The sequence below is a fragment of the Triticum aestivum genome, chromosome 3B (genome assembly GCF_018294505.1).
Source record: "Triticum aestivum cultivar Chinese Spring chromosome 3B, IWGSC CS RefSeq v2.1, whole genome shotgun sequence".
Taxonomy (NCBI): domain Eukaryota; kingdom Viridiplantae; phylum Streptophyta; class Magnoliopsida; order Poales; family Poaceae; genus Triticum; species Triticum aestivum.
The window spans coordinates 476,365,857-476,377,671 of NC_057801.1; the positions used below are offsets into that span (position 1 = coordinate 476,365,857).

General features: G+C 45.8%; 1 protein-coding gene across 1 annotated transcript; it reads left to right on the top strand.

The window, feature by feature from the left end:
• Positions 1–5,047: 5,047 nt before the first annotated feature.
• On the top strand, positions 5,048–10,917 carry LOC123070459 (uncharacterized). The gene is made up of 7 exons (XM_044493688.1): positions 5,048–5,370; positions 5,488–5,620; positions 6,031–6,134; positions 7,367–7,538; positions 7,623–7,757; positions 7,832–8,192; positions 8,283–10,917. Exons 1-7 carry the CDS (start codon positions 5,309–5,311, stop codon positions 10,655–10,657), a joined length of 3,342 nt encoding a protein of 1,113 aa, XP_044349623.1. The 5' UTR covers positions 5,048–5,308; the 3' UTR covers positions 10,658–10,917.
• The last annotated feature ends 898 nt before the right edge of the window (positions 10,918–11,815 follow it).

Consider the following 11,815-nt stretch of genomic DNA (forward strand, 5'->3'; position numbering starts at 1 on the left):
TCTCTACTTGGATTATATGCACTTATGATTGGAACTCTAGCAAGCGTCCGCAACTACTAAAGATTCATTAAGGTAAAACCCAACCATAGCATTAAAGTATCAAGTCCCCTTTTATCCCATACGCAAACAACCTACTTACTCGGGTTTGTGTTTCAGTCACTCACGCAACCCACCATAAGCAAATCATAAACATATTGCAAACCCTACAGCGGGAATCCCTCACGCTTGCGCGACACGGAGAGCACAATAGGACAACACCAATAATAAAACATGCAACTCAAACCAATCACGATCATCAATTAACCCATAGGACAAAACGGATCTACTCAAACATCATAAGATAGTCATACATCATTGGGGAATAATATATAGCGTTGAGCACCATGTTTAAGTAGAGATTACAGCGGGTAAGAGAGAGGTTACACCGCTGCATAGAGGGAGGAAGAGTTGGTGATGAAGGCGGTGAAGTTGTTGGTGAAGATCACGGTGATGATGATGGCCCCCGGCAGCGCTCCGGCGCCACCGGAAGCAAGGGGGAGAGGGCCCCCATTCTTCTTCTTCTTCCTTGACCTCCTCCCTAGATGGGAGAAGGGTTTCCCCTCTGGTCCTTGGCTCCCATGGCTTGGGAGGGGCGAGAGCCCCTCTGAGATTGGATCTATCTCTCTGTTTCTGCGTTCTCAGATTCTACCCCTTCACCGTTTCTTAAATATCCGGAGATCCGTAACTCCGATTGGGGTGAATCTTTCGCCCAGATATTTCTCATAAAATTAGCTTTCATGCGCCAAAAGAAGAGCGTCAACCGCCTTATGGGTGGCCCACGAGAGCCTAGGCCGCGCCCAGGGGGGAGGGCGCGCCCCCCTGTCTCGTTGCCACCCCGGACACTGTTTCGCGTTGATTTTACTTCCCAAAAATCATAAATATTCCAAAAAAAATCTTCGTCCATTTTTATCCCGTTTGGACTCCGTTTGATATTGGGTTTCTGCGAAACAAAAAACATGCAGCAGACAGGAACTGGCACTGGGCACTGGGATCAATATGTTAGTCCCAAAAAATAGTATAAAGAGTTGCTAAAAGTATATAAAAGTTGAATAATATTGGCATGGAACAATCAAAAATTATAGATACGACGGAGACGTGTCACCTCTTTACTCATATACCCATGCATATGTAGTGCAGATCCTTGCTTGCGAGTACTTTGGATGAGTACTCACGGTTGCTTTGCTCCCTCCTTTTCCCCTTTTCCTTTCTTCCTGGTTGTCGCAACCAGATGCTGGAGCCCAGGAGCCAGACGCCACCGTCGACGACGACTCCTACTACACTGGAGGCTACTACTACGTGCAGGCCGCTGATGATGACCAGGAGTAGTTTAGGAGGATCCCAGGCAGGAGGCCTGCGCCTCTTTCGATCTGTATCCTAGTTTGTGCTAGCCATTTTATGGCAACATGTTTACTTATGTTTGTACTCAGATATTGTTGCTTCTGCTGACTCGTCTATGATCGAGCACTTGTATTCGAGCCCTCGAGGCCCCTGACTTGTATTATGATGCTTGTATGACTTATTTATGTTTTAGAGTTGTGTGATGATATCTTCCCGTGAGTCCCTGATCTTGATCATACACGTTTGCATGCATGATTAGTGTATGATTAAATCGGGGGTGTCACAGTCGTCTCCGAAGATCCTGGCACCCTAGAGGAGGATGGTGCGACTAGTGTGTCCGAGGGCAAGATGTAGAGGCATCCATTCTTAGGTGCCGGACCAAACAAGTATGAATCATGTTAGAGTTGTGTCGAATATAGTATACAAGATAGGTTACAGTTGGACTTGTAGTTGTACTGTGTTTAGATAGAATATGAAGTCGTGTCCAAGCAGGACACTTGTATTCTAACAAGTGGTATCATGAGCTAGGTTCTTCGGAGAGGTTACTGGTTGTTGATCAAGAGGAAAGCTTGATCTTAGATCGGTATCGTGAAGGCAATACGTGTTGGCACGGTTGAGATCGATCGGAAGAAGTCAAGCGAACAACAATGTCGACTTGTGGTCGTAATCGGATCGGATGGATCGATCCGCTTGAGCGGCGGCGGCGTAACACCTGCAGAAGCGCGACGCTTGGACGCGGTCTTGAAGGAGCGCGTGGTTGGCCAAGCCCTGTGCGAGGCCCATGTGGCGTGCTCGGGCCGGGCAGGGCGAAGGCAGCGTGCGCGGGACATGAAGGTTGTGCTCGAACATACAACTCGCATCGTATAGCAAGGAAGGCATCATGGCAGATTTGTTTTGAGAAAAAAAAGGGACCCAGTCCCGGAGGAGACGCGATCCCCGCGTATTAGGCGTGAAGCACCAAAATGCAGTTTTTTCTACATGGCATCGGGAAGGCAAAGGCTTGGGCATGCAAAGCATTTGAAGTTGTGCAAGGGAGCTACTCTACGTGAAGACGAGAAGCTATCTTGTTGGATTTGCAACTAGTATACTTGGTGTACTTGGGGATCACGCAAAGAGTGCTTGGTATTTTTTCACATGTCAGCTGTACAAAGAACCATGGAGCCAACGGGACCTAGGTTTGAGGTAGAAAAGTTTGACAGAACTGAAAACCTTGGGTTATGCAGACAAGGTTGAAAATTTGTTGGCACAACAGGGATGCTTGAAGGCGTTGCGGGATGTCAAGCCAGAGGGACGATGAGGACTGTGAGGAGTTGCAGATGGTTGCAGTGGGGGAAGTTCGGCTGGGTCAGACTTGTCAGTCTGACGGATTGACACAAGTCGGTTGGTACAAAAAACGGTGGTGAGATCGGCGACGACGATATAGGTGCGTGGTGCTGATGGTGACCGACTTCTGGGCGTGGAAACACGTAGTGCAGTCCTGAGGGCTTGTGTGGCTTCAACAAGACTATGGCGCGGGGTTGATTCAAGGTGATGTACACATGGAGCATGAAGTCGACGGGGCGCAAGGGTGGACTGATCATCTACCATGGAGTCATGTTGAAGGTGAAGCTGGATTGAGGGGCTACGTGTAAGGATCCAGGGAATAGAAGCCTATTCAGCAAGGGGGAAAAGCGAGTGACATGCAGTTCGGACTGGAGCCCAGTGGTCTGATGGAAGCGTGAAACTCGTCATCGGTCGGTGATGATCGGTGGTACTCTGCAGTGGGGGTTGAGTGGTGTGGGTTCGCGACCCTTGAGACTCGATCGGGACAACGGAGGCTCGACGCGGTAATAGCGGTGAGGCGTGCGGCACGCACGGGGCATGGAGACGGGCCAGGGCTCTGGTGGTCATATATGTGGTGAGACAACTGCGAATTTGACTCGGGTGACTACAAACAATGGTGAAATTCCTTCAAGTTTCAGACAGGCGGTCAAGAAAGGAGCGATGATGTTGAGTTCAGGTAACTCTTATGTGTGACACCCGATATGTGAGTTGTTCACTTTCACACAGGTCAGTGATCAGTGTATGATGGCGTTGGACGGATACTTTGGAAGTTGGGAGCACAACTGTAACAAGCAACTTAATTTTGCTCAAGTGTTGACTGTGGTTAAGAAAAGAAGGGACTACAAGTTGCAGGTGGAGACATATGGAGTCTTTGGAGTAGCAGCGGTGCTCATGGGATAAGCTCAAGTCCAATGTACGTGGAAGTTTGACGCATGGACGAATTCAAGGTGGTGGAGAATATTCGTCAAGGTAGAGTTTGTTAGAGTTGTGTCGAATATAGTGTACAAGTTAGGTTACAGTTGGACTTGTAGTTGTACTTTTATTTAGATAGGATATGGAGTTGTGTCCAAGTAGGACACTTGTATCCTAGGCCTCTCATATATAGCGAGGGTAGACACACGATGTAACCTATGCCAATATAATAGCACCGGAACGCATGGGAAGTCGGCGGCATGTGTCGGTGTCCAGGGCGACCGGGTGTGGTATTGTAGCGGTGTCATGGGGAAAAGCGCCCATAGTCATGCCCCGGGGATGTAGCCATATCAGTGAACCTCGTTAACAAATCTCGGTGTCGTGTTCGTGTGATTGTTTGGTCTTCGGATGATCGGCGGTGGCCTCGAATTGAATATAACAAATCCAAAGGTCGAACGTGCCCCTATCTCCATGTGCAATGGGAATTAGTGATGGTGCATCAGCAAGAAGAGGAAAACTGCTTCTAAAAGGAACTTGAAGTCCTAGACCTAGAATGCGGGTACCGTGCGAATGCGTGATGACAAGGCGTGTCGAACATTTGTCTTGAATGGGCATATGGCTTTCTCAACATTGTGAACCGGGTGGGAAATATGACATTTGCAAGGCTAGTATGTGAAGGGAATTGATGGTTTGTTCCGAGAGATGGGCATTTTGATTGACAATGTAGAAGATGAATGTCGCAAAGCCATCTCCCTGTGTCCTTTTATGTTACTCCCTCCATTCTAAAATAACCGAAATTCTAGGTTTATCACAAGTCAAATTTGCTTACGTTTGACCAACTCTAAAAAACTGGATATAAAAATATATTTCATGAAGAATCTCGCAAGACCAATTTGGTGTTATAGTTGTTATTGTAATTTTCTATATATTTGATCAAACTTAAACAAATTTGACGTAGAATAAACCCAGAAGTTCAATTATTTCGAAATGGAGGTAGTATTTTTTTTCCCGATGTTGATGTGCTTGACCTTGATGCATATGGGTAATTTCCTGTTCAGTAAATTTATGGCTCTCTGCAATCTGCATCCCAATGTGCAGACTGGGGGAGAGGGTAGTCTCTTCCAAAAAGAAAAAAAAAGCCCTTTTCAGGAATAATCTATTCATTCAAGCATCCATCAACATAAAATGGCCGACCACACCTGCAGGCTGCAGCTTGGCTTTGTATAAGAAGAAAAATGTGCTGGTTCAAATGAAGTGGAAGAACAAAAATGGGCAAGTGCTTATGGTAAATCGCCAGGTGCTTGTCATCCTAAGATCCCCGCCAAACCCAACGGAAATCCCACCTCCACGCGGCGGTCAGGTCAATCCCCTCCCTGACGCGAATCGACAAACGGAAGCGTTGAAGAAGGCGGGGCGAAAGCGCCGCTCACGCGTCACGGAAATCCCACCCGCAAAAAAACGGTTCCGTTTCCTACCAACAAAGTCTCCTCCCCCTTCCTTCCCCTTCCCCTTGGCGGTAGCACACGCATCCGCCGCGTGAGCCCCCTTTCCAATCTACCTCACCAACGCGGAGAGGAAGCATCTTCTATAATACTCCCTTCTAAAGCAGCCCCGCCGCCTCCCGACGGAGCCGATCCGATTCGACCCCGTTGGAATCTAGCCGGGGCGTTGCGTGGTGCTGCCGCGCGCGGGGAAGATGCACAGGAGCAAGGGGAAGCTGTCGGGCGTCCTCAGCAAGGGCTTCAAGCCCGACAAGTGGTCAGTCCAGATCGTCTCTGCTCGCCGGTTCCTGCTTCTTCCTTCTCCGCTGGTTTCTGCGGGGTGCGAGATTGAACGCTTGCTTTTGCTTTTGTTTTTGTTTTTCTGGCGTCTCAGCAAGATTGCCCTCAAGATGGCCATGGCGCGGATCAAGCTGCTGCGGAACAAGAAGGAGGTGCAGGTGCGCCAGATGCGCCGCGAGGTCGCGCAGCTGCTCGACGGCAACCAGGACCAGACCGCGCGCATCAGGGTACGCCTCGATTCCCCCCACCCTCCACCATGCTCATGTCATCCTAGTACTACTAGCACAGTTCGTCCAATTGATGATGTAATTGTGTGGACGAACGGAGTACTCGATTACGGGAATAAAGTCCACTCTAGACGTTTCTACTCGAACATTGGTGAAGTGGCTATAATCTGGAGAGCATAGAAATAATATGGCCACTGCAGTTTCGTTTAGGTGATTGGTCTTCCACACCACATGCCTTTCTTGGGTTCATTAGCCCAATAGTTGGTCCATTGTGTTGATCTATCTTCCCTGTTACATTATGTTATTGCCAATTTCTGTGCTCAACTGTGTCTGATCGCTTGACACGCGAAATTCTGTGGTTTTGTATGGCATTTTCTTCTACTACTGACCTATGTCATCCACCCCCACAGGTTGAACATGTCATAAGGGAAGAGAAGTTCATGCAAGCATATGACTTGATTGAAGTGTACTGCGAACTTATAGTGGCACGCATGTCCATTATTGATTCACAGAAGTAAGCCAAGTTTATATTTCTTGTCTGTAAACTAGTACTTACTGGTCCATGTCTTTATCTGATGTCTGAAATTGTTTTCTTATCATTAAGAGAAGCAGACACACAGTTTATAGTTTGAGGACAATCACTTGCATCTCATTTTTGGGCTATTTCCGTAGTTGATAGGGTAGGAGTTATCTTTTATCCATTATCAGCGAACTAGGGTATGGTTTCTTGGGTAATGAGTTACCTTTTATCTTTTTCCTTAACGGCACATCATGATTTAGCTGGACTCTTCTGAGCTTATAAAAACCGCTGCATATTATTCATGTAGAGTCCTTTCCAGGGTAACCTGAAAACTAAGGGTGTTTGAATGACCCCAGTTTACCCTAACAAATATTGGCCATGACCCACGATTTTTGGTGCCAGAAAAATAATGGACTAAACACGGGTGAGCCAAAATTTGGCTCGGTGATGCTGACCAGGTAGTCATACAGATAGGAAGAATGATTCATCAACAAAACTTTGTTCCAATTCTCACTAAATTTCTATTGAACACCCCTGTGCAAGTGTGCATGTGTGTAAGCGTGAGCACCAGGATTTAGACCCTGGTGGGTGAAACTGTACCCCCATAACTGCACCAACCCAACAAGAGGCAGTTCTCGCTGACCATGACTTTGTTGAAGGTTGGAATAAAAGCTTGCCAAATCCCTGGGCCATGCCAAATAATGGCACCAATCCAAATGATGACCAAAATTTAGGGTATCGCTGAATTTTGGTGGTTCGCTGGGGCTTGCCCGGTGCACTGGTGCAGCCAATCTGGATAAAGAGTGACATGCTCCTTTCTTTTTTCATTGCAAGCCCATATGTTGAATTGTTATTCAGTTCAGAAGGTACTGCAAGTCTTGAATAATCGAAATATTGACAATCTGTTTCTCAGGCCAAGTGCCACCACTGACATGAAAGATCAGTCCCTTCAGGAAAGTTGCACTTGCATGGAGCTTCTTTATCAGCAATTTACAGCATAATTCTGTTATAGTTATTGAGGACTTGTGCGCTTTTCTGGTTAACTTAAAAACATTAACAAATATCACAGGAATATGAATCATCAAGTCCAAAACAAATTGAAACTATTGTTGATTGAATAGACATTTATGTTGGTCCTATTTTCTGCTGTGCTCTCATTGCACATATCTATTTCTGCCCTGAATATTCTGTACTTACAGTTACATGTTTGTTTGCCTGAAATCTAGGACTTGCCCTATTGATCTGAAGGAGGCAATAGCGAGTGTTATATTTGCATCAATGAGATGTTCAGATGTCACAGAACTAGCAGATGTTCGGAAGAATTTCACAAGCAAGTATGGGAAAGAATTTGCCACATCAGCTCTTGAAGTGCGACCTGACAGTGGCGTAAACCATCTGGTATTTTTCTGCTTTTCAGTTTTTGAATTGGACGAAGGTTTTGCAGCTGTACACATTTTAAAACAATTATTACTGTGCATACAGGTAATCGAGAAGCTCTCAGCAGGAGCACCGGATGTACAGACTAAAACCAAAACCTTGAGCTCAATTGCGGCAGAGCATAACATAAAATGGGAGCCAAAAGCATTTGAGGAGCAGAAGCAAAATGAAGATCGGATGGTAAATTGACAGACCTGAATTATTTTTTAGGTTGAGTATTTTGGCTCTAACCTGATCTATTGTCTGTCATGTAGTATGGATCAACATATTCTGGAGGAAACATTCCAACTTCAGGGTCATCTGCTTCTAGCGTGCCAACTCCTCAACCTGCAGCAGCTCCCTATTCATCTGTTCAACCAGCCACTTCTCGTGTGCCTGCAGGACCTTCTTATGAATCTTCTGAAGCTCCAGCTAATAGAAACCCACATGGCACTGCCAACTCTAATGCTTCCACACAGGAAAATAGAAGGGGTTCGGATGCTTCAGTGCCTCCTAGCTTCCAACATGGTGCAACTACTTATTCCTCAGCAAATATTCCTGGATCTAACAACTACTCTAATACTGGGAGTTCAAGTGTTTCTAGACCTCACTCCCAATTTGGCTCAACAGTTCCAGGTACGATTGTAGGTTGTACTTCTTTTTAATATCATCACTTTTGAATGCTTTGGTATTCTTCCTACTTACTAGTTTATTTTATCTTTGCAGACTCAGTATCCAGGACTGAAGAGATCAACCGGCCTAGGGAAAGGAAGTCTTCAGTTAGTGGTTCCAATTGGAATGTGGAATTCAAGGATGCAGCATCTGCAGCCCAGGCAGCAGCAGATTCTGCAGAGATGGCAAGCATTGCTGCCCGAGCTGCTGCCCAACTTGCTAGCCGTGGAAACTTCTATGCAGACCAAGATACTGGTGCTTATGAATCAACTGCTTATATGAATGACAATACACCCAGGAAGCAACAAGCTGGACGTTTGATGAAGGATGGTAAGAGTTTTAATGAGCAGAGTTCAGGTATTAATGATCCAAGGATGATCTCAAGTAATGCAAGAAAAGATGAAGAAAGAGCAGAAACAAACCGTGCGAGTAGCCAGAATATGTCAACTCCTTACTCCTCTCAGCTCCACTCGTATGCTCCTGAAAGCCATACTGATCATGACATGCCAACTGAACCACATCATGCTCATTCATCTGAGCCTCCATATTTTAATGATTCGTCTGAGCCTCCATATTTTGATGATTCATCCGAGAAAGAAAGCAATATCAGAAGACCTGAGGATCACCCGTTTGATTTGCATGAGGAAAGGTTGCCAGATGCTGGATTTGATTGGCACCACACCAAGGATATAGGAAGCAGGCAAACTAGCTTTGATCAAGAGAGCAGGAATAACCACTATAGTAATTTTAGTGCTTCCCACGGTGGCAGCAGTACGTCTTGGGACAACCAGAATGATAAAGCTGGAGCTGATTCTTCAGCTGTTTTATTCGATGAATATGACCATGATGTTCAAGAAGAGAACTTGTTGGATCATTTCTCTTCAAAACATACTGAAGAGCTGCCAACTGTGCAGGACCACAAGGGATTCTCAAGTGCAGATTGGAGTCAGCAGCCTAGAAGTGAATCTCCGGTTGATCGTAGCACTTCAACTCTCTTTTCAAGAACAGAAACGCAGCCATCTTATGATTTAGGAGCAAACAAAGAGGATATTCTCCTGAATGATACTAGCCCACCTACTTTTGATTCAGATGGTGTTAGTTCTGACGAGGAAACAAGTACAAACATGCATATCTTAAGGACCCATTCAAGAGGATCTGATTACTCGGAGAACAAAATGTTCAATAAGAATTCTGGAAAGTCTTTTCCTGATGTTATTGAAGATCATGAATCTAGGCCCAGCAAGCAATACCAGAATCCACCAGGTTCTGATGTATTCCGCAAGGAGCAAAACAGTGATGGTTCACCTAGATATGACTATTCGGGGGCACAGGGGAACTTGGGTCGTCTGCAAAGCAGAGATTATGATCTTTCAGAAGAAGAAACAGAACCACATAAATTGAAAGGTACATCCTCAGGGATAACAGGAGCAAATGAGAATCGGCCCTCGCCCTTCCGCATGCCAACTTCAGCAACATCTGATGACAGCGATGACGGTGATCTTGGCCTGAATTATGGAAGGTTAACTCCTGGACTAAGAAACAAACTCAGGCAAGGTCCACAATACAAAATTTCTGGGGATAACTTGGTGCGAAAACAGTCCTTAGAAGGAGCTCCTGCCAGCATTGAAGAATCAGTGCATTTCAAAGAGAATGACCCATCATCTGAACAGATGGGTGATACTCCTAAAGGTTCACGCACAACCAAGAATTCTTTTGGTGCAAATTACCACAGTGAACATCTCGATGGGAGACATACTGTTGGCAAACCTGTGGAATCAAGATCATCCATGACGAGGAATGACTTCTATTCAGGTGATACAGGGAAGTTATCTGAACGATCTGGCAGTCCAATTTCTAGCCCAGCCAAGACTTCTGTTAGGGAAAATTCCATTCAAGAGAGTGGGGTGCGCAGGGAAAGTAGATCAAGAACTGCCAGAACTTTCTTTGATTCAGATGAGAGCGAAGAAGAATTGGAACGACGCCGGTCTGTCCAGACAAAGTTGTCTAAAGAGCAGATACAATCACGGAGGACCCGGGAGGTAGCACCCGATGCAAAGAGAGATGGCCGAGCCCGGGCTGGAGCGCAGTATGCTGTTGAAACTGAAAGCACGCCAAAAAGCCCTGCTAAAGCATTCTCCAACTCGAGTACTGAACAAAGAAAAGCAGCACCTGCATACTCCAGGGTTTCAGTACAGCAATCTTCGCCAAATCCTGCGCGCATTGAACCTCCCGCAGCTAGAGGCAGGTGGCAAGAAGATGAACCGGATGGAAGTTCTTCTCCAGAAAACGAGGGAAACGCAGAGACCTCAGCAGAGACCCTGAAAGTAAGCACGCCAACAGCTGGTCCTGCTCACGTTCACCCCAAGCTTCCAACAGACTATGATTCTTTTGCTGCACATTTTAAGTCGCTCCGAACCAATCGCCGGTAGGGATAGACATACATGTATACGGTTTGAGAAACTTCTGTTGAGATGTGTACAGTATAGAAACACACTGGTTGGAGAGACTTATTGTGCCCTGGTATTTTTTTTGTAAGGACACCAATTCTTTCATTCTCTTTTGGCCTCAGATATACAGCGTCTTTGATAGGTTATGTTTTCCTTATAGTGTTGTAATAATCACATTATGCGCACATATGTACAGAACTTGGGGTTTCATTCAAATTTGTTTGTACTTCATTGTGACTCAAGCTCAGACCTTGTTTGTGTGGAGAGGAATTATTGGCCTGCAGTTTATTAGTTTTCCTTGAGAGCAGTGCTCCTTTCACTTCAAATTTGTCTTCAATTACTTCGGACAAACTTCAGAATTGCTACCCGTTGACCCCGCGTGAAGATTTGCTTGGTAGTAGTGGTACAATTGCATGTCACTCTAATCACTAGAACATGATGTGCGGTTACCGGGCATGTTCATTTTGACAAAAGGATAATGTAAATAATAATAAAAATGTTAATGTCCTAGAAAATTTAATTTACAATGTCTTAATTTGTAGCATGGATTATGATTTGTTTACAATACAAGAGGCAATCCGAGGGATGGCAATGGATACCTATTACCCACGTACCCGGCGGGTGAAACCCTATTAGGGTAAGGGTATGGGTTAAAGTGGGTACGGGTATGGTTTAGTATAACCCATACCCGTGTACCCATGTATCCGCATATAATCTACAAATAGGCTTTATATTTTTTTTTGAGGAGGCTTTATGTATTACTTAAAAAATCGCATCCCTAAAAAGACCTAATCATGCTAGTCCGCCGAACCACACTAGTTGTCCCACAAAGCCATATGAGCCTAGGACCGGAAAGAGCCAAAATCATTCACGTAATCACCGTTGTCTCAACAAGCGTAATAACTGTTTGTCCAGAATCTTATACGTGATACCTGTCTTTATATGGCTATATCTGCGTGATTGGCGTGCGTCGCTGGTGGCAGGCTCGTAGTCATAGCAGCCAGCCGATCGATCTCATCTTCCCGCCGCCGCCTGCCACTGCCAGCGCCTCCGGACTCCATTCCAGCTACTTGCCGCCTCGCGCCATCACCACTTTCCTGCCCTCCGGAGGTGGACGCCAACGCCATGGACCCAGGGGCA